The sequence below is a fragment of the Puma concolor genome, chromosome D1 (genome assembly GCF_028749965.1).
Source record: "Puma concolor isolate L17-30 chromosome D1, mPumCon1.1.hap2, whole genome shotgun sequence".
NCBI classification, from domain to species: domain Eukaryota; kingdom Metazoa; phylum Chordata; class Mammalia; order Carnivora; family Felidae; genus Puma; species Puma concolor.
In genome coordinates, this window is record NC_141676.1 from 50,483,615 (window position 1) to 50,508,465 (window position 24,851).

Consider the following 24,851-nt stretch of genomic DNA (forward strand, 5'->3'; position numbering starts at 1 on the left):
TAGGGTGGCCTTGAACTCAGCCCTCACATTTCAAGTCCTCCCTGGGTTCCCCTGCCCATCACAGAAAAGCTCTAGAGAGCATGGTACTTTGCCCCAACATAGATCTGGGCTCAATACTCTCCAGAGTGGCCTGGCTTAGCCCTGCCCTCCTAGATGACGCTAGGGACCTTGTCCATTAATAGAATCTTCTGAGCTGTGCTAGACTCCTGCCATTGCCAGGACAGAAGGGAGGCTGTTTCTTATCTTTATAACCTCCCACTTCCCTGGCTGGGAACTTAGGAATCTCAGGTGAAAGGGGAGAGCTTCAGGAGCAGCGGGAGGGCATGCTTTGATTCTAGTGGGCAGCAGCTTTCCAACACTACTCAGCTGTGGACTTAAAATTTACTTCAGATATCTTAAGCTGGGTATGTTTTATATATACTATACGATTTATCCTATCAACAGTGTTAGGTGGGCATTGCCATGTGTATTTTATAGGCGCAGAAGAGGGGGTCAGAGAAGGCAAGCACTTTGCCTAGAGATCATAAAACATTGAGCGACAGACAGAGCCAAGGCTTGGATCCCGGTCTGCTGACTGTAATTCCACAGAAGAGGCCTCGTTCTCTCCCTGGGGGAGTGATGAATGCCGCTCCTGTCTTCTCTCAGTCATGAGCCAACTGAGGAGGTACATTTGTACCTCTGGGATCTTTGCTGCATTCCACATCTTCATCCTTAACTAGTGCTTTTCTTTTTTTCCTGGAGTTTCCTGTTCCAGCCCCTTCTCCCCATCCTTTCTCACTTTTTCCCCAGTGGTATGTCCTTTAATTCTGTAATCACGTTTGTATCTTCAAAGCAGCTCTATGGACTTTTACTTTATTATAAAATATAAGGCCTCACATTTCTGCTTTAGCACTGACAGCGTCAGATCATGCTTCAGATGTCTCCCTCTGAGGCTCAGTTCCTTTGAGGAGATATGAAGCCACCCTCATGATGGCAGAGAAAGGTCTAGGGTTCACTGAGGACCACAGGCAAAATGGAAGTCAGAACCATTAGGATTGCTAAAGTGAATACGGCAGGGTTAGCCCAGAATTCTTGGTTTGGGTTCTACCTTGAGACTATCATATTAGGATGTAGTCTCAGTAAGAGTTTAGATAAGAGTATCTTTCTTTCTGAAAAATTTTCAAGCAGGTCACAATGTATAGTTGATGACAATGGGTAATGCAGGGTGGCCATCAGCCTTTGCTGCTGCCATTGCTACTCTTTGCGGTAAAACCCACTCAAATTCTTATTTTCTTCTTCAGGCTTCAGATGAGCCCCCAGCATCTGAAGGTCCAAAGCCGGCTCTCCCTCTTGACAAGAATACTGCTGCTAACTTGCCCCAGGCGTCTGGGGAAGAAACCCCTCCCAGTGTCCCCCCACTGGACAACACCATCCAGCACTCCTCTCCAAATGTGGTGAGAAAGGTACTAATGGAGCCCGCATTCCCTGACCATGGGGGACCCGCTGCCACCCAAGAGCCCGGGGCCCCGGATGAGGATGACTGGGCTGGGGGGAGGAGTGTCCCTGTTCCATCCCTGGATATTACGCAGCCCTGACTCATGCTGTCTGTCCTAATGAGTCTGCAACAGAGTCCTCCTTCACCCCATTTCCACTCCCACACGCACTTAAAATGACAGCAATTATCCTTCATTTAGGGTGGAAGTGGTAAAGGGAAAGGGAAATTACACACTTACACAGTGCCTGGAATGGTGCATGGGCTTCACAGTTCTGTGAGGTGGGCACCCCCACTTTCTAGCTGAGGAAACTGAGGTCCAGGGCCCTATAGTTTGTAGACAAGAGGGGTGAGGTTTATTTAAAACCGGGTTTGTCAGAATCCAGAGACTGTTTTTTCTCTGCAATGAAAATGGGGGAAGCATTATATGTGTCCCCACAACCCAAAATTGATTGGCTTTAGAATTTGAATCATTGGAGTTTTTTGGGTGAGTGATTTGTAAGGACATCCTGCAGAGGTAGCTGAGCATCTAGGGGCACTGAGAATTCTGGAAGATAAGCTACCCTTCCTGTCCACCAACTTACCTGCTTGCTAGAAATGTTCATTTACCCCTGCTTGCTAGAAATGTTCATTTACCCATAGCCCATCAGCTGTCTTCCCCTTATCCCTGCCCTTCACCCTCACCCCTGTCATCCTCCTAGCTGGAACCTCATTGATGTGTTGTGCTCCCCACTCAGCCTGCCCTGTGTGCCTTGGCCTGTTTCTACTTGTCCTGTTGCCTTCTTTGGCCTGGTGCCTCCTCTCAGCCCTGCACTTGAAGCTGTGTCAGCTCTTCGGTACCCTCCCAGACTGCATGCTTAGCCCTGCACATCCCCCTGGCTCTGTGGCCCCAGTACACAGTTGTCCTATGTACCTGCCCCTCACTGTGTTTCCCCCAGTGACGCTGATGCCATATGTATCTTAGATTAGTCTATCCCAGTGACACTTGAGAAGAGACTTTAGAAAAGCAAGGGATGGCGAAATGAAATGGTAACTTGGAAAACCCTGGTGATGCTTGAAGTCTGGCCCAGGCCTCTGGTATTAGTGGTTGTTTGCCTATGCTGGGCCTGTCCTACCCTATTGAAAATGGTTTGGCCTAGAGGCCATAGAGATGCTATAAATAGGCCCTTTGTGGCTCTTAAGGGTTTAACTTTTTACACTTAAGGCTTAGGCTGTTTGTCTATCGATCCATCCATTTATTCACTCACTGTTTTATATATATATATATATATATATATATATATATATATATATACACACACACACACACATACATATACACACATATATATACTTATATATATACATATATATATATATATATATATATATATACATATACACACACACACATATATGTACCCATATGTATATATACTTATATATATGCTAGTATATGCTAGATGTTTTGCTAGGTTCCAGGCACATATCAGTGAATAAGATAGTCTCACACTGAAGCTTACAGTCTAGTGGGAGAGACAGTTAAATAAGCAACAACAATAAATATGATAAAGGGCTGTGATAGTCACTGGGGTGTATAGAAGGAGCACATAACACTGGCAGAAGAACTTTTCACAGAGGACTTCCTTTGGGACACGATTTTTAAGCTGAGGTTTGAAGATGTTAGGCTAGTGAAGGAGTGGGGAGAGGGCTAGAATAAATATCCAAAACAAATGGCTAGTAGGAAAGTCCAGAAGTGCGAGAAAGCCTGGGGTGCTTAGGGGGTTTCAGACAACTTGGCTTCGTAGGAACATGAGGTGTACTGTGGATGGGAGTGAAACCAGAGTGCTTGGAAGGCCTTGTAAATTATGATACAGAGTTTAGGATTCAGTCTTGGGGGTTGTGAGAAGTGAATGAAGGATTTCTAGCAAGGGGTATGGTTTGAATTAAATTTTAGAAAGTTCACTTTAGCTGTAGGAAGGGAGACCAAAATACAGAGAAATAAGAGAGGCTAAATGGAATCAGTTACAATGGGTATAAGGAGGAAGCATGGACTTCAAGAGATCAGATCACAAGAGCTTTTGGACTTGAAGTCTGATTGGTGATGGAAAGTGAGGGAGAGAAAATCCTTTGGCTTGACACCCAGGTCTGTCTTGCCCACTGGGTTGCCATTCACTGAGATGGGGGCATGGGAAGAAGGGCCTATTTGGGGGGAGGAAAAAATTAAGTTTGAATTGTTGGTGTTCTCCTGTGGAAGCTACATAAGAAGATGACCAGAAGGCAGCTAGCTCTAGGTATATGTAGTTCAGAAGGCAACATGGGGATTGCCAGTGCTCAAGTGTAGTAGAAGCCACACAGAAAATGCCACTGCTTATTTAACGAGTCTTGGTTCTGTCCCCACACACAGTACAAAGGAAAGGAGGTGAACCATGTGCAAGCATGGAGTCCACGCTGCCTGTGTGGGTAGCCCACAGGGATCTCTGATCAGCAAGGGGATGCTGCCCTACTGTGTGCCTTTGGGTTGGCAGTGGGGTTAGTGAAGGTCCTAGGAACTCTGACTTTTCATCTTGACCTGCCCCTGGCCCTTATTAACCCGGGCTCATGCAGAGGTTTGGAGGAGCAAGTGGCCCAGCCTTTTCCCGATGTTTTATAGGCTTCTTCATGGCTTGGACTCCCTGAGAAAGGCTGCCCAGAGCAGCCTTTGGGTCTACTTGACTGAGAGAGGTACTGGTTATACACAAACCTACTGAGATCAGAGAAAGGGCTTTCTTTTGGTGGGAATTCATTGTCTGAATGCTTGGATTAGGCATGGTGGAGGGTGTGAAGATTGAGGACACCAAACAACATTTTGAGCATCTTATCATTAAATGATAATACTTTGTGTAGCATTTTTCTATCTCTTCCCATAGGTTTTTACATGTATTTTTCCATTTTATGTCTTTGTTTATCATAGAAGTGTTATGAGGAAGCCACTTTCATATTCCCCTTTGAAAGATGTGGAAACTGAGACACAGAGAGGTTAAGTAACCCACCTAAGAGTTATACAGCTGAGCATTGGCAAAGTTGGGACCAGAGCATGGGTTCCTGGCTCTGCTCGTGCTCGGGGACTAGGTTAGACTGTCTCTCCCCGTGTACTGCAGTGTGACAAGTACGACTCCATCTGGCCGCCCACTTGCTGGATTTTCCCCCTTACAGTCGTTGGGAGTAGCCTGAGGCCCTGCTGGGGAGAGCTCTTAGGACCCAGCCTCGTTTGGTCTTGGTTATCTCTATCTGGTAAAGGTGTTTTAGCCTCCAACCTGCTCCTGAGCCTGTGATGGCCTGTGAGTGCCAGGGAAGTCGGAAGTCTATGTGAAGGCCACGGACCAGAGGAAGCTGGGGCACCAGGCGTCTCTCTGGGTGTTCCACAGTGACTCCTCCATGCTCTGAGCTGCTCACTGATGTTACATCACCACGAGGAGGACTTCCGCTACAGCAGAGCAGCTGTGCACAAGTACCTGGGGGTTGGTGCTGACCGAGCTGATGGTGAACGCATTGCTGTTGAAAGTGAGATAGGAACGTTTTTGAATGGGTTTTCTAGTGGCTTGAGCTCGGCAGTCTCGGAAGGAGCTCATCCCACTACCTTCCCTGCATACAGCAGGGTGTTTTGGAATGAGTTTTGACATTTGCCTGGCCCTCACGGTTGCCTAATCTTGGTTTAGCCACTCTGAAGAGAAACCACGGTTACCACACTACAAAGAATACCTTATATCCCAGGTGAAACTGGAAGACATTTTGATGGCTGCATTTTATACTTCTGAATGAGTCAACTGCTGAAGGACACACATGCACTCTTTTCCTCAGACCTCTCCTGAAGTCAAGGCTGTGGGCATCACAGAGAGCCTGTCTGAGCCGTAATTCAGCTGCAAGGGGGACCTCTCTTCCACTCACATGTGGTCCACATCCTCCACGGAAGGCTGAGCAAGACCACCAGGATGCTGCTTATGGCTTCAGAGGAGTCTGAGATGTATTTTTAGTAAATGATGCCCAAGCAGTAGGCATTCCTGTGGTCTACATTAGTAAGAGTGACGCAGAAGAGGAAGGGATAATGACTCACATGAAGAGCATTTATATCATTATCAAAGCACTTTGATGCCTGAGTTTTTAATTTGATTCTTATAACTCAAATGTACATTAACCTGTGGAGGAGGAAATTAAAGTCCAGAGATGGGAAGTGTCTTGCTTTAACTCATACTCTAAATCTTGGCTTACGTAAAGGAAGTACTGGGTGTCCTGCCTTCATAGTCTCCAGATCCATGGCCATGGGCCAGGTCATGGCTTCTCAACTCCAGGAATGATCATTGCCTCATAGCCTGGTCTCAACAGCAGAATTTGCTCAGAATCTTCCCAGGGCCTCGTGAAGCTTTCTTAGGGCACAGCCTGAGTTCTGGTCAGGAATTGCAGAACTATACAGAGTTCTGCTCTGTCCTGCTCAGAAACCAAGCCAAGTATTCCCCAGGTCTGGCTCCCTGAATTTTGCAACTTCTAGGAAGGCTCTTTCCTCTGTTCTAGGCTGATTTCACTTACAGATCAAATCTAAGATCTTTGTCTAGGTTTCCTGGTTCATGAGAAAACAGGTCCTTGCTCCTGGGCCCTAAATTTCCTTACAGTGGACTGGCCAAAATATCTCTGGCCTAATTCTTCAGAGTCTCCAAGGCTTGGGTTTGAGTGTTTCATTCATTCTGGCTTTTACTTCAGATTTATAGGAATCAGCCTATTCCTTTCCTCTTCCTTCCACCTCTGACTCTAAGATCCTCTTTACCATTTCTGTTTTTCCTGAATCATCAGGACACTGGACACTCTTCAGTTCTTATCTCTTCATCACCCATGAATGTTTTCCCATTTGATTCTGGTCAGTTAGCATGTATTAACATAGTTATATCCAAAGGAATAGTCTTTTTTTTTTTTTTTAGATTTATGCTTTAATTTAATTTAATTTTTTTAAATTTACATCCAAGTTAGTTAGCATATAGTGCAACAATGATTTAAGGAGTAGATTCCTTAATTCCCCTTACCCTTTTAGCCCATTCCCCCTCCCAAACCCCCTCCAGCAACACTCTGTTTGTTCTCCATGTTTATTAGTCTCTTACACTTTGTCCCCCTCCTTGTTTTTATATTATTTTTGTTTCCCTTCCCTTATGTTCATCTGTTTTGCCTCTTAAAGTCCTCATATGAATGAAGTCATATGATATTTGTCTTTCTCTGACTGACTAATTTCACTTAGCATGATACCCTCCAGTTCCATCCACATAGCTGCAAATGGCAAGATTTCATTCTTTTTGATTGCTGAGTAATACTTCATTGTATATATTTACCACATCTTCTTTATCCATTCATCCATCGATGGACATTTGGGCTCTTTCTATACTTTGGCTACTGTTGATAGTGCTGCTATAAACATGGGCGTGCATGTGTCCCTTTGAAACAGCACACCTGTGTCCCTTGGATAAATACCTAGTAGTGCAATTGCTGGGTCGTAGGGTAGTTCTATTTTTAGTTTTCTGAGGAACTTCCATACTGTTTTCCAGAGTGGCTGCACCAGCTTGCATTCCCATCCAAAGGAGTAGTCTTAATTTGTATAAGAGCTTTTCATTCAGCTGGGGGACCACTCACTGTCCATAAAAGCTACAACTTTGCTATTAAAAATCAACTTGTGAAACAACTTGCTGGGGAAATGAGTTCCTTCCTCAGGTATCTGATTCAGTTGTTTGAAGATCTACTAATGTTAAACCAGTCTACCCAATCTGAAGCTTTGAAGCACTCAGATATTCCATGATTTAATACAAATCTGTATACCTCAATCCTTATCTCCTCATCTATTTCTTTCAACCAGAATGAAGGCCTTTAATGTATTTCCAAGACTTAACTTCCAAGTCATTGCTCCCCTTTCCTCTGTACATTTACAGGGCAATCAGTCTTTGACAATCCTAACTACTGGGGCAAAAACCCAGAAGTGAGCAGGCAAAGCTTCGGAGCAGCAACAAGAACAGATGTCACAAAGCCCACACATTATTTCTGCATGAGATCATAAGGCCACACTCAGGTGTCTAGTATAGAGGTCTTGACAGCAAACTTATTTACATGGTTTCCTTTGGAAATTTTAGTTTTCCTACGTGGTAGCAGTAAGCAGAGTGAAGCAAGGAGTCAGGACTTCTGTAATGTCAGCTAACGACAAAGGAGAAGACAAGAACCATCACCTGGAAAAGTGCCACAGTGTGAGGTCATTTGGTGAAAGGACAAGCTAAGCCCTGCATTGCCTTATAGCATCACTGAACTACAGCCTACTCCAGCAACAGAAGTCCATCCAAGCTTGTTTATGTCCTTAAGGAGTGGTCTCATTAGGCTTCATGAACTCTATTTAATATGACAGGGTGGTGTGTAAAGTGTTTTAGAAGTAGTCCCATTCAAAATAATTTTTTAAAGCCAACTGCATTTTGTTATTGAAAGAGGTATGGTCCAGATATATGGAAAATTAATATCTGTGGAACACCACCCTATTTGTGCTGCTTTATCCCCAGCAATATTATCTTGCTGTAAGAACCTGAAATTTATATTAAACTCAGGGCATGTGCATTAAGTGTCTGTTTATTGACTTCTCTCTCATGTTTTACTAGAGCACTAGCTTTCTAGCTAATGGCACAAAAGCAAGACCAGCCAGCAGGCTTTTAAGGCTGGGCCCAGACTCCTAGTCTTAGGCCTATATAAGCTTGGGAAATCTGTGTAATTGCTCTGTGTCTCAGTTTCCTTTTCTGTTGAATGAAAGAACAGTGCCTTCTCCAAATTTTGATAACATCATGTGACAATCATTGTAATGATATAAATAAGCACATTGAACTCCAGAAAAAGACCCAAGTGGTGAGGATGGGGATGGAGGCGGCAGGTGGACGAAGGATTGCACAGGTGACTAGTAGAAGAGGCTGACAGACAGTTCAGGGAAGTCGTAGGTCAGGCAGGTTGTGGATGCTGGTGGTTCAGACAGATTCTGTAGGTTCCAGGTGAGGTGATTTAGACAGGTCACAGGTCAGGCAGGTGGCAAACAGAGATAAAGAGAGAAAAGAAGAGGAAAGGGACACATATAGGAACATAAAGCATGGGGGAAGGAAAGAAAATTAGGAGCAAGTGAGGAGACACTATGTAAGAGAGGTAAGAGGCTCAGAGCAGTCTCCCCTTGTACCACAGAGATGACCTGAGCTGATTTCAGAGTGAATGTTTTTGGCATTTTTGTCTTCTCTTCCTCCCTGATCTAGAAAATAGTTTTTCACTTGCAGACTTCAAAGTACATATTTTGCCTCATGAAATCTGAAGGTTTTACACGTGAAGAAGAAGGAAAGGTGTCATGTAGCTGACAACTTGGAAGGGTCAGTAGTTGCCATTTATAGACCTTACAGTTGGCCATATAATTTTGCCTTCTCTCCTTTGATCTCTGAACAATCCTGGTTGCTAGAGAGGGCAGGCAATGTCATCTCCATTGAGAGATGAGCACCTTCTGTGTGTGAGGCACCAAATGTCAGGAATGGCCATATTCTCAAGCCTAGTGTGCTCTCAAGAAGCCCTGTCCTTCCTCCCAGGCCCTGGTTCCTCAGCTTGCTTTCCTGGCCCGGAAATTTGATTCTCCCCTTGCCTCTACTCACTTTGCAGCACTGGCAGCAGGGTAGAAAGGAGGTTCTCAATCCTGTGTTTCTTCCTACACATGAAATAGTTCCTTCCATTTTAATATTTTGCATCTCTTCACCCAGAGAGCCAAATGAAGTATCAAAAATAACTAACACACAGCTTACATATGTTCCAGAAATGCAGCTGTATTTGTATAGCCTATAGAAATGGGGTGGTGCTGGCTTCCTTATAACACTTTCTCTGAGATCCTGGAAATTTCTCAGGTTCTTTTTACCACTACTAAGGCTTTCCCCTACTTCCTGATAGCTATGGTCTCCTTGAGATTGAATGTGAATGTGGACTTGAAAAAGACTAGTCTAGTCTGCAGTCTCTTAGGACATGTTATTGACCTTGTGCTGTGTGCTCGGTGTTTATAGGAGCAGGTTCAGCAGGCCCAACTCAAAATAAACTGTGATAGAATTTTCACAGTTCTTCTAGGGCTCAGTACTCATGCCCTCCTGTCCTCTATCATTAAGTCATACTTCATGATGCACAATAAATAATCAGGACAGGGGAGTAGATATCCTACAAAGATATCCTACCTTTAATCTGGAGATGTAGAGATATCCTGCCTCTAATCTGGGGAGCGTTGTCTTTGGGGATTTAATGTTGTGCATATCTTGTGACCTACAGCACCTGACCATTATTACTTGGGATTGTCCCAGGTAGATTTTGATGCCCTTAATGCTTGGCACCAAGGATCTCACACAGAGCCATCTATGTCATTGGCAGATGAGATGACAACCAGAGTTGCACTAAATATACATGTCAAATGGGGAAAAGGTGAAAGAAACCAGCTCAAAGGGTTAGACTGTCCTATGTTACAAAAGAGATTCCAACAATCTTTGGGTATTCTTGTAGGTAGATAAGGAAAGATCGAATCTTAGAAAGCTGTGGTAGTATATAACCAGGACAGCAGGGAATGCCAAGGGATGCAGGCCAGGGCATGTTTGAGGTGGCTCTTCCATGCTTAATCTACCCAATTTGCTCTGAGTATTCTCCCCATACTTCGTTCTCCTCAATATTCCTTATCTTGGGACTTAGACTATAGAGCAAATGGAAGCCTTTTTATTGAACACTATTGCACTACCAGGGAACATCTAAAAATAAAAAATTTTCTTTGGAGAAACAAAGGTATTTAGCTTATCTGCTTTTCGAATTGGGAATTAAGAATAGAAAATGTAAGCTTTACTAAAGCAGTTAAATAATAAGGGAAAGGTGTTGGGAGAGAAGAGGAAGAGATGATAAGAAGAAAGGAAAACAGGAGAGGAAGAGGGAGCAGGCGAGGGAAGGACAGAGGCTGAAGTGTAGAGTGTGGGAAGGGGAGGGGAGGGAGCACAGGGAAGGACAGAGCTAGATGGGCCACAGTCAAGAGTGTGGCTTCGGGGCCAGAGATCTGGATTCTAAATCTGTGAAAATCCCACATCAAGTATCATTGTTAGTTGGTGGAATATTGAAAGGATCCCCCGAGATCAGGAACAAGACAATTCAGCTACTATCGCTGCTTCTATTTGACCTGGTATGGGAGGTCTTAGCTGGTGGAGTAAGGCCGGAAAACACAGGAGAAGGAAGAAATAAAACTTAACTCTTCACAGATGACATGATTTGTGTTCACAGAAATTCCCCAAGTGACTTCAGCAAGGTCTCTGGTACCAGGTCAATATGCAAAAATCGTGTTTCTGCGTGTGAGCACAAGTAAAGAGAAATAGAAATATACAAAATTATGTGTTCAGTAGCATTAAAAACTTCAGATGCCTTTCTGAAACTCATTTTTCTCAAGTGTAAAATTAGGGCCATAAGAAGAATAATAACAATAACAATAATTGCAGCAGCATTAGCCGTAGCTGGGGTTTGTTGAGTACCTACAATATGGCAGATGTTCTAAATCTTTACATGGATTCTTTCTTTTAACCTTCACAACAACCCTTTAATGTTTGTTATGAGGATTAAGCGAGGAAATGTATGTAAGACACTTAGCAAATTTCCTTACATATAATAAATGCTCAATAAATTTTAGCTATATGAAGACAACCATTATTTTAGAGAGATGCATAGACACAGTTTTTAATAGAACTAAGCTGCTATTTGTTTGGTTTAAGATTTGTAGAATAAAAAATCACACATTATGTTGTTTTTTAAAATTGTAAATAGCTCATTAATTCATTTATTCAGCCAGGGACTGCTCCTGAGTCTAGAAATACACTGGGTAAGCAAAATAAGTAAAATCCGTTTACAATTCATGGAGGAAATGGAGATTAATCAAATGGTCTTACAGCTACAAGAATACAGTATAAAAACGAGTTATGAGAACACAAAAGAGGGAACCAGGCCTGGGCCACAGAATGAAAAGAGGCTTTGCTCTAAAAAAAATCACAGGTGAGCTGAGTTCAGAAGGGTAAGTGGGACAGGGGCAGGGATAGGACAATGTTCCCTGGAGCAGAAGCAGTCTCTTTGAAAGGGATGAAGATTCTAGGTGGAGGGAAGGCTTGGCTTGTTTCAGGAACTGAAAAATGTGTGAGTGGCTGGAGCTCAGAGAATGGGAGGGTTCAGGGATGAACTGTGGCTGCAGAGCAGGACAGGGGATAAGCCATTGATTTCACAGTTGTCCTGAGTGGTGGAATGCACTGTAGGGCTTTATGCAAAGGAAAAGAATGGCTTTATGCAAAGGAATTAGTTCCCCAGCACTAACTGGGGCTCCCTGAGCCTTGGCATTATCTCAGAGAAGGCCTGAGGCAGATCAGAGTTTGAGCCTTCTGAACTTCCTTCCACTTTTATGTAACAGAAACTAGTCTATAGGACCCCCAGAAGGGACAAGAAGGCACTAGTGATTTAGTCAGAAGGGAATGTGAAGCTGGAGGGCAGTCCTACAGTCTGACCCTTTGATTAGGTACTGGATAGGGGTTGAGGGGCGTGGGCTAACGGTGGCTGTGTGTGTGTGTGTGTGTGTGTGTGTGTGTGTGTGTGTGTGTGCACGCACGTGCACATGCACACATGCGCATACCACCCTCAGGTCAGGTGGTAGGCTATCTCTCACTCTTCCACACTGTCTTGTCTCTTTCTCTCTCCCTCCCTCTCTCTCTCTCACACACACACATTCACACACACATGCACGCCAGTGTCCTCAGCCTGTGCCTGCCTCTCTACCAGCCTCCTTGGTGCAGGGGAATGGGAATGGGGACTTCATGTGCTGTGTGAGTTCCTTGCTACTACTAGTCTCTGAGGCCAGGGTGAAATCTGAGCGTGGGAGTTCTTGAGGGCTGCACCTCTCTCCTCCTTCCCCCCCATTCCCTGCTAAGAGCCTGACTCTGCCTTGTCTTTACTCTTGCAGCACTCCACTTCGGTGAGCATCATGGGCTTTTCCAACACACTGGAGATGGAGCTGTCATCTACCAGGCTGGCAAGGACTCTAGAACCACAGATCCAGAGCGTGAGCAGCCTGCCTGCCGCCCCTTCCCACATGGTACCAAGCCTGCTGAGCAGCACCCCCACAACTGTGTCCAGCCTGATGAGCAGTCAAAACCAGGCTATGCCCAGCCTGACAGTGGGTCATCTGTCGACCATACCCAGCCTTGTGCGCGGCACACCCCAGTCCGTGCCCAGCCTGATGAGTGATTCCTCCCAGGCCATCACAAGCCTAGCAAGTGATCAGTCACAGGCCAGGCCCAACCTGATGTCTGGTCCCACCCAGGCTATGCCAAGTCTGGCGACTTGTCCTCTGCAGAGCATGCCTCCAGCTTCTGACGTGCAACCAGAAACTGGATCCAGCTGCAGTCCTGGCTCTGGGCGAGCTGTAGGGAGCCTGTGCCCTGGAGATGGGGCTGACCCCTCTCTCGGGAATGCCCTGTGTAAGGTAAGTCCTGGGTAAATACCATTCCACACCCTCTACTCATCACTGGGCAAAAGGGTGGCCGCTGCAGATAAGAGCTTATCCTGGCCTTAGCTTAATAGCTTTATGACCAGTAACAATAAAAATGTCTCATTTCTTTGATTCTTGTTGGCCTTTCGCTTTTGAAAGATGGAAAGTGAGGATTCTACCCGCTTCACTGACTCTCTGAGACAAGACTCCACAACCCCTGGTCTGGATGCTTCCAAGGACTTGGCTATCCCTTCAGAACTAGAGGAGCCAATTAACCTCTCTGTGAAGAAACCCCCACTGGTCCCAGTGATCAACACGTCCGTGGCTCTGCAACAGTACCAGAACCCAAAAGGTGAGGCTCAAGTCAGTAGCCTGTTATTTGTGCTGGCCACAAACATGAGCTCAGCACTCCCAGGTGACAGAGAGGTCAGGAGACAGGCTCTAGGTGTGAGGGAGCAGTGTTTCTCTCTCTCTCTGCTCAGTTCACTTCTTCCCTCTAGAACTGACTTATTGGTACCTGTTCTGTTTTCCTCACTGTGGCCGGGGCTGATCCAGGCATGGCCAAGACTTAGCTCCACGTAACATTCCCATGGAGGTCTGGGTTAGAGGTGGGGGAAGCAGGAAGAACTCATCCCAGAAGGAAGAACTCTTCCTGGGAAGAACACATCCCAAAACTCATCCCAGAAGGGCTAGCCTTGACAAAATATTTTAGGGAACAGAGTATGTGTGACTTTGGAGTCAGGTAGATCTATCATAGAAAACCATCTGTGTCTTTTTATGTTTGATCCTGTGTGAGACCCCTAACCTTTCTGAGGTGATTTCTTTCTCTGAAAATGGGGCTAGTGTAACTACTTTGTAGACTACTGGGCCAAATAACTACAGTGAGATCATTTGATGACTTTCTCTGTAGTAACAAGAACTTGCCTTGCACCCAACAGTCATCTGGATTTATGGTGTGCCTCATAGTAAAGAGAATTTGGACTGGTGGAGATTGGCTCTGATTCTCTTCTCAGCTACCTACACCCCTTCTCAAATGGGACTTGCCTTCTTCTGTGGTAGGCAAGGGCTAGCTGGAAAATTTGTAAGCAACTGCCGAGTGAAAATTTGGGACTTTTTCTGTTTAGTGTATGATGTGTGTTTAGTCTGTAATGATCCGTCTATTTCCCATATATCTAATAAATGAAAATGAAATAATTTTCCCCTTGTTTCTTTGCACTGACTGAAAGACTAACTGAACACTGATTGGTTCTTATTAACTGTGTAATAACGGAAACCTGAATTTTAAATAATCAAATTTTTGGACTGTGCTTGCCCAAGGAAAGTGCCTAGGATAGTGCCTGGTGCTGAGTGGGTGCTCACTAAATGCTAGTATCCTCCTCTCTCCCCACACTGCCCCCTGCCCAGCTACACAGGCTCTACTGCTCTACCCAGGGTAGGCCTCTTGCCTATGTGGTATGAGCTAGATTCTCAGGCAGTACTAGAATATCAGAATTTGGCTGAAAATGCAGAGGCTGGACAGAATGACCCCTGAGAGCATGTAACCCCAGTATATGGGAAACAAGAGATTTCTGAGCTCATTTGTAAGGTGAGAAGCTGGCCCCTCACCTGACCCAACACTCACCCATAGACAGCCTCTGAGTATTGTTTCTCTTTTTAAAAGAAGGTGGCCTTCTTCTCTCAGGAAGGAGAGCCATGTTAGGATTGCCACCATTATGAATGATTACACTGTGGGTAACAGTTGTATGATAGGTGTGTGGCCAAAGGTATGAATAGCACATGAGTGGAAGGTATGGGTATTGGGCATGTTGTTATAAATGTATGTCACAGGTATTTGTCTTTTGCATTAGAGTATGAGAATTTTAAACAAGGAGCCCTGGAATTGGATGCAAAAGGGAACCAGAGTATCAGGTAACAGGCTCTTGGCCCAACCTCCCTCTCCCACCCCTCAACTTCATGTCCTGGGAGGTTGGCACAGAAAGTCAGCACACTTGATGACTTCACTAGAAGCAGAAGTTTGCCTGCAACTGTCCTCTTCAACTCCCAGGCCCTTGAGTAGGATCTGTGTGGTTGGGAGTCTGGGATGCCTGTGGGAGTCTGGAATGCCTGTGGGAAGCTATCCTGGCTCCTGCAACAGAGGGCATGTGCTCTGTGTGAAGTCCTCCCTCTTTAGGAATCCCCTCTTCTTTGAGCAAACAGCTCGCCGGGGGTGGGAGGGAGAAACATGGGCCTGCATGGGGTGGGACTGAGGAGATCTTGAGCAGCAGTTCAGTTGTCGGATCATGGTTGAGCTGACTTAGAGGCTGGGGTTAGAGGAGGCTCCCACTAAGACCCAGGGGTGTCTCTCTTGCCACAGGCCCTTCAACAGCGAGCCTAAGATTCCCTATGTGCGACTGGAGCGGCTCAAGATCTGTGCTGCCTCCTCGGGAGAGATGCCTGTGTTCAAGTTGAAGCCCCAGAAGAATGAGCAGGATGGGAGCTTCCTGCTGATCATCGAGTGTGGCACTGAGTCCTCCAGCATGTCTATTAAGGTACCACTCTGTTCTGTCTTGTCCTTGAGCTTGGCCCACCTTAGGAGCCTCTCTTCTTTCTCCACTTCATTCAGAATTCTGGCTCTGGCCTTGTCCAGAGTCTGAGTGGGGCTGCAGCCTGACCAGACTTGTCCTCGGCTGCCAGGGGCTTGTGAGATGCATATCAGGAGGCTCAGCATTCTTGGGGCTCAGCTGGCCTGGGGGCCTGGAATAAATTAGTGCCCAGGGCTTGTCAGTCCCTCCTCTCCCTCCCTCCACAACTTGTTGGTGCTGTGCTGACTGCTCAGACTCACTTCTTCTCCAAGGTCAGCCAGAACAACATGCCTGATGCCATCCAGGCCCCAAGTCTGGGGGGAAGAAAGGTCACTGTCACTTCTCTGGCGGGGCAGCAGCCACCAGAGGGGGAGGGTGCATCTCCTGAAGAACAAAGACTCATTCCTCGGACCCCTGGAGCCAAGAAGGGGCCCCCGGTACCAATAGAGAATGAGGACTTCTGCGCTGTGTGCCTCAATGGGGGAGAGTTGCTGTGCTGCGATCGCTGCCCCAAAGTGTTCCACCTTTCCTGCCACTTGCCGGCCCTGCTCAGCTTCCCCGGGTGAGTTGTGCCAATCTAGGGCCATTGGCTGCCTAGCAGGGTGATCTTCCAGGGATGACTATTCCAGGCCAGGCCCACAGAGCTCCTTCAAATGGGCTTCCTCCCCTCTCTGGGCCTGCATGAATTGCAGGTATGTGAGTCAGTGGCCCTACTGCCTTGTGCCTTCTATGCATGGATAGGAAGGTGTTTGAAATTTGAGTGGCTGTTTTTCTTCCTCTGTTCCCAGTTTCTTCCTACACACACAGGTTTGTCCCCATACTCCTCTCTCAGCCCCTTGCTAAATCCAATTTTTTTCTGGATTCACTCCATCCCAAGTTAGTGAATTTCTTTAAAGCTTGTGGTTAGGAAGCCATTCCCTACAGGGCAGGCCTAGGGACTGAGTCTCCCATACCATTCTCTCTCTCTGCCCCCATCTTGGAGCAGAGGGAGAGGGGAGGTGGTTCTGGGCCACCTGCTGATGCCTAATTTGGCCTCATCTGCCTCTGCAGGGGAGACTGGGTATGTACCTTGTGCCGCAGCCTGACCCAGCCCGAGATGGAGTACGACTGTGAGAATGCCCGCTATAATCAGCCTGGAATGCGGGCCACTCCTGGCCTGAGCATCTATGACCAGAAGGTAAGGAGGGGTTTCTGAAAACAAGGTTCCCTGCCTGGGGCAGCCTCCCTGTGCCAGGGGCTGAGGCCTTTCTGAGGGGGATGGGAAGTCTCTCCAGGTATCTCTCTGTTGGGCTATGCCTGACAGCTTGGCCCATGGGGGTTTTTGCTATGGATTCCCTTCTGCCAGCTGTCTTCCTCTAGTCTAGCAGGCTGTGCTGTGCCTTAACGTGTTGGCCCACGCCCTGTGGGACAGAGCTGACCCCGCTGGAGTTATCAGGGTCACTGTCTTCAGTTCTTGAGATGGGGCCAGGCCGAAGTAACGTGCTGCCATTCTGGTTTCTGCAGAAGTGTGAAAAGCTGGTACTGTCCTTGTGCTGCCATAGCCTCAGCCTGCCCTTCCATGAACCTGTCAGCCCGCTGGTAAGGAAGGCTTCCTGTTTCTGCCGGCTCCGAGGGCCGTGGGCCTGGGTGTGAGTCCAAGTGCTACCCTGGGGCAGGCTCAGGTCTTGGCCGCTGGAAGTCTGATTAATCCGTGCATGGGCTAGCGGACTCAGTGTGGCCACTGCAGCCCCCCAGCCCAGCTGCTGCTACACCACACCTGACTTGACAGTGAAACATTCCTCCTTCTCCCTTTTTGTCTCTTTTCTTCTCTTTTCTTCTTGCTGCTGTTCTCTTGTGTCCTTTCACATCTGTTTCAACTCATTCTCCATCTCTCCCTCTTTCTTCTCTGTACCTCTACTTCTCTCTTCCTGCTTTGCTTCCCCTTCTTTGCTCCCCCAAGGCTCGGCATTACTACCAGATTATCAAGAGGCCCATGGACCTGTCAATCATTCGGAGGAAGCTGCAAAAGAAGGACCCAGCTCACTACACCACCCCAGAGGAGGTGGTGTCAGACGTCCGCCTCATGTTCTGGAACTGTGCGAAGTTCAATTATGTATGTCTTGCCTGTTTTCCCCCTCCTCTATTTCCCAGTGACCCCAAGACTCATGCCTGGATGGGGGATATCAGGTTTGGTCCTGAGCTGCCATAAGGACATGGGAACCTTTTAGGGTCTCCCGTAGTGAGTGTTTAAAAGCTCTCTCCCACACTTGGGCCTCAGTGTGGACTCAGAAGGAAGAAGGGGGGAATGCTAGTGGTTGGCCCTCTGTGGGTAGCTGTCAGGGTCACTTCTGCTTGAAGAGATGGTACTAAACTGGTTATCTTGAGTCTTCAGGAGAAAATGTCACATTCTAGACCTCCAGGAAACCTAGCCAGGCTTTGTGCTCTTTGTATAGCTCTTGAGGGACCTGGAAGAGATGGGGTGGTGGATACGGGCCAGACCATCACTGCTCTCCTTCCCCTTCAGCCCGACTCAGAGGTTGCAGAGGCCGGCCGCTGCCTGGAAGTGTTCTTTGAGGGCTGGTTGAAGGAGATCTACCCGGAGAAACGGTTTGCCCAGCCAAGGCAGGAGGACTCAGACTCCGAAGAGGTGTCAAGCGAGAGTGGGTATTCCACTCCGCAGGGTTTCCCATGGCCCCCCTACATGCAGGAGGGCATCCAACCCAAGAGGCGGCGGCGACATATGGTAAAGAGTTGCTGCCAGCTGGCAGGCAGGTTGTGGGGCCGGTGGGTGGGCAGTCAGGGGGCACCCAAGCAGTGTGTACAGAGCAGCCTAAAGCAAAGCTGCTGGAGGCATAGAGAGTGCTCAGAAGGAACCCTTGCTCCCAAGCCTGTAGTCTAACAGGAAGTCAGGGCAGTGCAGGGCTCATCAAGTCTCATTACCACTGAGGCTTGGAACTCAGAGAGGTGGATGCGTCTGCCCAGGGTCACCCAGCAAATTAACAGCAGAATCAGGGTGGGAAGCCAGGTCTCCCGATTCACAGCTCAAAGCTGATTCTTCTCCACTGTGGTCCCTGGAAGAAGAGAAACATCTGGTCTCAGGGCCTGGTCTCAAATTCCGTTTGGGAGAAAGGAAGGGATATTTTCAGCCCCTTGGTGTAGAGAAGGAGGGAGAGGTGTTGCTTACAGTAGAGAGAGCGCTTCTGACCTGTGTCTGGTCCCACATATGCAGACATGGGACACAGTTCAGTGCTGTTTCATTCCACTGAAATGTCTTGCCTGCCTGCCTGCTGTGTGCAGCCATCCCCAGTTGTTTACATCACTTGGCCCACCATGTTTAGTGGCTGCAGTGAGTTTTGCTGTTGCTTCCCGGGGCAGAGGAAAACACTTTGGCTCTGGGGAGTCCCAGTCTGGACACTTTGCCTTTGCACGTTAATAAGCACTACCTTTGGTTATTTTGATTCCACACACACATATTTTTTTTTTTTCAGGAGAATGAAAGAGCAAAAAGAATGTCGTTCCGCCTGGCCAGCAGCATCTCCCAGGTGTGAGAGCTGGCGGTACAGCGAGCACTCTGGCAGCTGGCGCCTCATGCTGTTGACCACTCCTCCCCACCTTTCAGCTCATTCTCTTCAGATCGTGGATGTGAGACAAGTCTTGTCGAGCTGTGTAGTGCTCTTTGCCGTTTGCATCTTACAACATTCATTTGGGAGCCATAGTGCATCCACTACAGAGAAGATTTTGGTAATAAACAGCAAAGAGGGAGGTGTTCCCTATTACCAGAAAAATCAGATGTGTGGGGTCCACTTGACAAGACCAAGTCTGGTCAGGCTTGGGAGGACTTAACTTCCTTGGTGACTGCTCTCTGCTGAGGAGAGCAGACTTTTCTCACCTTTCAGTGTGCAAGGCTCAGGAGCAATGTATCTATCTGAAGTCCTCCTGGGTCCAGAAGAGGGTAAAAGAAGGGAGAGAGGTTCTGACATATGGCAGGCCTGTGATCCCTGGCCCAGCACAGCCAAAGACTGTCACTGTTTGCCTTTGCTTGGCCTGCCAGGACAGGAAGCTCCCCTGGGCAGGGTGATGGAGGCTTCCAGAGGCCATAGGTCTCAATTGGTGCCTATTTGGGTTCTAATGGTTTTCAGGGTATTTGTTTCTCATGCTCCCTGTCCCGATGTTGACTTAGGTGGCCGCTATGAAAGTGCTCTAGGTGGTATGTATGGCATTCTTGACGGGGCCAGGTGGCTGTGCAGGGACCACCGACAGCTTCAGGCTCAGACGTGCAGGCTTAAGGAGATGTCAACTTCAGAGCCTGTCCTCTGTGCCACTTACTTTGGGTTAATAACTCTTCTTTAGTGTCAGAACCTGCCTTCCTAGAAGTGATTGTCAGTGGCCATCCCTTCATTGTCTCCACTCAGAGATCTGGAGCCCGAGTTCTGCTTGGGTAAACCTGAGAGTTGGGTTGGGCAAGGGGAGTGACCCAGAACTGGCTCGCTGTGCTAGGCTTCTCCTCTGTCGTAGAGATCCTAGTTCTCAGCCTTTCCACGTTCGCAGAGCCAAAGATTAGAAGTGAGTTCTCGGACTCACTCACCCCCAGGCTGTCTGCAGCCCCAAAAAAAGTCAGGACTCTACTGGCAGCCCTTTTCTGTTGGAGGTTGGAGAAGGCCAAAGGGACTGCCAGGAGCGTGGTGTAATCATTCATGGGGGAACTGTCTAGGGTAGAGAAGAGGAAACTGACAGGTGAGAAGCCAGTGTCCTTCAGTGACTTTGGAGCAACTTCAGGACATCACTTCTCCGAGAATGCAGAAGGAAATGTTCTGGAAGCCATGGGAACAGGAATTCCAGACTCTATCTCAGATGGAGATGGATCTTCATGGTCCGTGTGGGGTGTTTGGGGAAGGCTGCATAGGCAGATGCTGGGGGTCAAGCTACTTCCTCAGCCAGGACTTAGTTGAGAAGGACCCTATTGCTGATGGTGTTGGGGGAGCTGCAGACCTGGCGCTTCAGTGGGCTGGCCCAGAGACATCACTTTGTCGTGGCTTGGCTTTATTTTTGCTAAAAGATGAAATTTAAGGAAGCTGTTGTTTGTAGGGCCTTTGTTAAGGGGAACATTGTGCTCAGAGAAAGCTCTGCTTTCCTTGTCAGTCGGTGGTGCTGCTCATTTTCTTTGCCACCCAGGCTGAGAGGCCATCCTCCGCCGGCCATTCTTTCACCAGCACCTGCCAGGCTCTCCTGCGCAGACAGGCTTCCATAATCCCGTTTCCCAGTTTGGGGTAACTAAGTCTTTCGTGCTTCACTAGCCAGGCAATCTTTAGACCTAGCCCTCTGTTCTTTGGGGCTCACATGACTCTCTGGCTTGGGCTCTGGCCACTTTCCTTTCAATGTTTGAATCGTTTTCTCTGTTTAGTTGACTTGGCGAGGTTCCCTCTGTAATTACCTCATGAATTCATGCTCTAGGTCATCTTTCCTGTGTTGTGGCCCCCATTTCCACCTTCCCTGAGTGAGAATCATGGTGCTTTGTGTCAGATAGCCAGGTGAGGGCTGTGACAGTCTCAAACCTGACTGAGATCCTTCCACAGGACCAACCGGAGACTACAAATATGAAGCAGAAATGCGGGGCTAAATGCTTAGCTCCCCTTTTATTCGTGAAGCTCCTAGCTGGGTATAGCCTGCTGGGCCAGGGGATCGTAGTAACGTAGTCGAGAGTCACGTATTCCTTTCCCACCGCAGAGACCCTGCATGCTGAGAGGCCCACTTTCGGCACCTGAGCAGATGTAGGGTATCCTCCCTGCAAGGGTGCAAGGTCATGGCCCGCCACACCACCCCTGCACTGCTTACCCCACACCACTGCCCTCCCCCAGGCTTTTCCTGTGTACTTAGCACCAATGTTTTGTGTCATGGTTTTTGTTTTGTTTTGTTTTGTTTTGCATGCAGAAAACGGAACATGACTTTTTATAAATTAAAGAAAAAAAAAGCTGCTAGCTGAGTGACTGACTTCAGTGGCTCTTCCTTAACATCTGAGCTGTTCCTGCTTTTGACTCACTCCCACAATGGCCCCTTTTGAAGTCAGGGAAGTCCTTTGGCCCTTGACAAAGTCATGAAATGGAAATACAGCAAGTTCCGGGGCCTCACAGTATAGAATGCAGTCCTAGAGGAGAAGTTGGGCCCTTGGACGTGGGAGAAACAGGAGAGCCAAGCGGCTTCAGTGGAGGCAAAGGGGGGGTTTCAGTGCAAACACTGCTGCAGGATGAATTGCAGAGTCCTCTTCCAGAACGTGGGCAGGCTGGCCCTACCTGACTCCTAATAATTGCCAACTATACCCTCTGCAGGTCCTCCTCCCACAGTGGCAGCTGCTGGGCCCTCTGTAGGCTCTGCGCCAGGCAGTCCTCACCATCAGACTCGGTGGGTTCTGGCTCCCTGTGCCCTCTTCTGGTGACAGCTCTTTGCCTTGCTCCTAAGACCTAGACCCCTCCTTATTTGTTCCTGGGCTCCGCTCTGCTCCCTCTCTGACTCCAGGATGCCCCCTGTAGTTTTCCCTTCTGAACCCCCCAACACCTTCTGGATCACCATGTCCTGTGCTTCCTCTTCTGCTTCTCCCTCCCTCCCTGCTGTTTATTTAAATGCCTGCTCCTTTAGCTCAGTTTCCTGACCCTCTCTCTCTTTCTTTGTTCTCCCAGTCTTTCAGCCTTCTCCTGGTGGGCTGCTTCTTCTCCCTACCCTGAACCTGTGGCCCATCACACACTGACCTTTTTTATCAGCATCCTGAACTTTCTTATCCTCTCCATCTCAAAACTTCCCCTGAAACTGCCAACCATTCTCCATTTTCTGCATCAGCTTATTTGCTGCTCTGTCTTCCTGGGTTGCTAAACATGACAGATTCAGAGTTGACACCCTCAGATGGGCTGTCAGCATTGAATGGGTATCTTTGATGTGATTGCGTTGCTCTCTGTCCACGCCCCTCATCTTTGCTTTCAGCCAACGACTGACCTCACTGCCTATTCACAGAAAAGTCCCTAAAGCAAGAACCTCCTTGCCCATTGGCTCCTTTCTCCTTCCCATCTGTCTGTGTCTACATCCCTCCTCACATCCTTCCCTTTTGCTCCTGTTGGGTGCTCTGTTTCTTGAATCCTGCTGTATGGCCTCCAAGACTTTGCTCTGCCCCTCATCCACTGCCCCATTTGCTGGGGTCTTAACTTCCCTCTCACTGGTGCTCCACATAGCCTACAAACAAGCAAAGGTCTCCCCAAGACTAAAGCAAAACGCTTAGGGTATGTTGCCCCTTATACATTTTCCTTATTAGCCAAGTTTCTTTTTTTTTAAATTTTTATTAAAAAAATTTTTTTAACATTTATTTATTTTTGACAGAAACAGAGCATGAGTGGGGGAGGGGCAGAGAGAGAGGGAGACACAGAATCCAAAGCCAGCTCCAGGCTCTGAGCTGTCAGCACAGAGCCTGACATGGGGCTCGAACCCACGAATCACGAGATCATGAGCTGAAGTTGGATGCTCAACTGACTGAGCCACCCAGGAGCCCCCAAGTTTCTTTAAAAAAGGATTTTTTCCATTAGTTCTTCTCAGTCGCTCTTCAACCCTACACAGTTTTTCATAAAAGTCACCAGTGACCACCCATTGCCAAATAGAAAGAAGACCTTTCAGTCCTCAGCTGTCTGGAACTCTCCACAGCATTTCACACCACTTCACAGCATTTCTACCACTTCCTCTTTGAAACAGCCCCTTCACATGGCCTTTATGACACCATAGGTCCCTGGATTATTCTCTTACCTGTTAGCCACACAGGCTGAGCTTTTCTTAAAATCTTGACAAGGGAACACATCCATAGCGCTTTGTGGTCTCTCCCCTTCAGGAATTGGGCCATCAGGACGAAGCACAGCCGTTCTGCTCCCCACCCTCTAAGTCTCCCGTTTTCCTTGAGTCCGTTTCTTCTCCTGGACTCAGTTCTCCCCATGCCAGTCATGTTTATGAACTCTCTAGGGAGGACAGCATCTGTGAGCCCTTCCCTCTGTTTTTCCCAGTGCATCATGGAGACAGGTTTTAGCTTTAGTCGCCAAGAGGTCCCATCTAAATCAGCCCACGAATGTGGATTGAGCCTTACCAAGAAACCGTTTGATAAATGGGATTCCCAGGCTGATGGGCAGCTCCCAAGTACAAGTTAGAGGCACTTGGGATCATGGTATACCATGTTGCCATGCATGGTTCAGTGAGCTCCTAACCAGGAGGAGGATCCTGGCAGGGGTGAGTGTAATACTCACTGGTAATACTGGTAATACTCTGGTAGAGGGAAAACTGAGAAGTGCTATGATTCATCACTTCCTTGGGGCTCTGCTGAGGTCATCCTGGCCTCTTTTAGCCAGGTCTTTCCCATCTGATCATCACCACCTGCTTGCTCCAGTTGTTCCTAGAGCTGGAGGTAGATGGTGGTTGTTTTCTTGGAGGTGGGGAAATATAGTAGAAACTTACGTGACTTGAGATGCTGAACACCTAAATTTCACCTCTGCCAGTTATGAGCTTTGTGACCTTGGGTACAGTTTCCCCTTCTATAGAGTTGGTGGAGGGGGGAGGGTTGAAAACAGTGATCTCTCAGAGGCTTTATAGCTGGAAAGATGGTGATACTGATTCTAACTCTAAAGCTCAGGCCACACAGGGAGCAAGGGAATGTTGGGGAGTCTTGGCCAAGATAGGGCAAAGGGACTCATAGGCCAAACTGAGGTGCTTTGAGGAAAGCAGTTTTGAGCTGCTTCTTGAACTGTATGCCCATTCCTCAAGCTGCATCTCTTTCTTGGATATCCAGGGTGAATTCCTCTTAGGCCTTTTTCAGAAGTGGCCATTAGATACAAAGTGGTTGGGGGCAGGTGGGAGGAATATTGTAAAGGGAAGTGTCACTGATCTTAAAAGGACCTACACATTCAAGAACAAATTAAAAAATAACACTTTTCTTTACCAATAATTGTGTCCTGGAGTGTTTCTTCAGTAGCAATCGTTGAACCTACTTCATGGTCTTTTTGCCTCATCATTAAGAGCCCAAGGTGGGGAATAGACTGGGAAGCCTTCTCTCTAGGGAAGAACTCAGCTCTCTGCTTCTTATTGAATGAACACAGCCCATTCCTCAAAATTAAGGCAATGATGTTGAGGTGGAGTTAGGGGAAAACCACCTGAGTGCCCACCACTTCTAGGCAATGAACACCTCAAGAATGTTCCTTTATCTAGTGCCATTCCCCAGTCGCCTAGACTTAGCTGTCTTCTCTGCCCACTCTATGCCAGTGGTGTCTAGCCATTTAGGGTGTAAGGACATTGTTTTGAATAT

The 24,851-nt window shown here is 47.5% G+C and overlaps 1 protein-coding gene across 2 annotated transcripts in view; it reads left to right on the forward strand.

Moving 5' to 3' along the window:
- Positions 1-24,494, forward strand: part of TRIM66 (tripartite motif containing 66) — a 61,003-nt gene extending 36,509 nt beyond the window's left edge. For both annotated transcript variants that reach the window (XM_086678033.1, XM_086678034.1), the window contains exons 10-20: positions 1,281-1,442; positions 12,468-12,989; positions 13,155-13,347; positions 14,843-14,903; positions 15,349-15,523; positions 15,829-16,118; positions 16,607-16,733; positions 17,060-17,134; positions 17,496-17,648; positions 18,060-18,278; positions 19,024-24,494. In XM_086678033.1, coding sequence (XP_086534159.1) covers positions 1,281-1,442; positions 12,468-12,989; positions 13,155-13,347; positions 14,843-14,903; positions 15,349-15,523; positions 15,829-16,118; positions 16,607-16,733; positions 17,060-17,134; positions 17,496-17,648; positions 18,060-18,278; positions 19,024-19,083 — 2,037 coding nt within the window. In that variant the 3' untranslated portion in view covers positions 19,084-24,494. The remainder of the gene's footprint in view (positions 1-1,280; positions 1,443-12,467; positions 12,990-13,154; positions 13,348-14,842; positions 14,904-15,348; positions 15,524-15,828; positions 16,119-16,606; positions 16,734-17,059; positions 17,135-17,495; positions 17,649-18,059; positions 18,279-19,023) is intronic.
- The last annotated feature ends 357 nt before the right edge of the window (positions 24,495-24,851 follow it).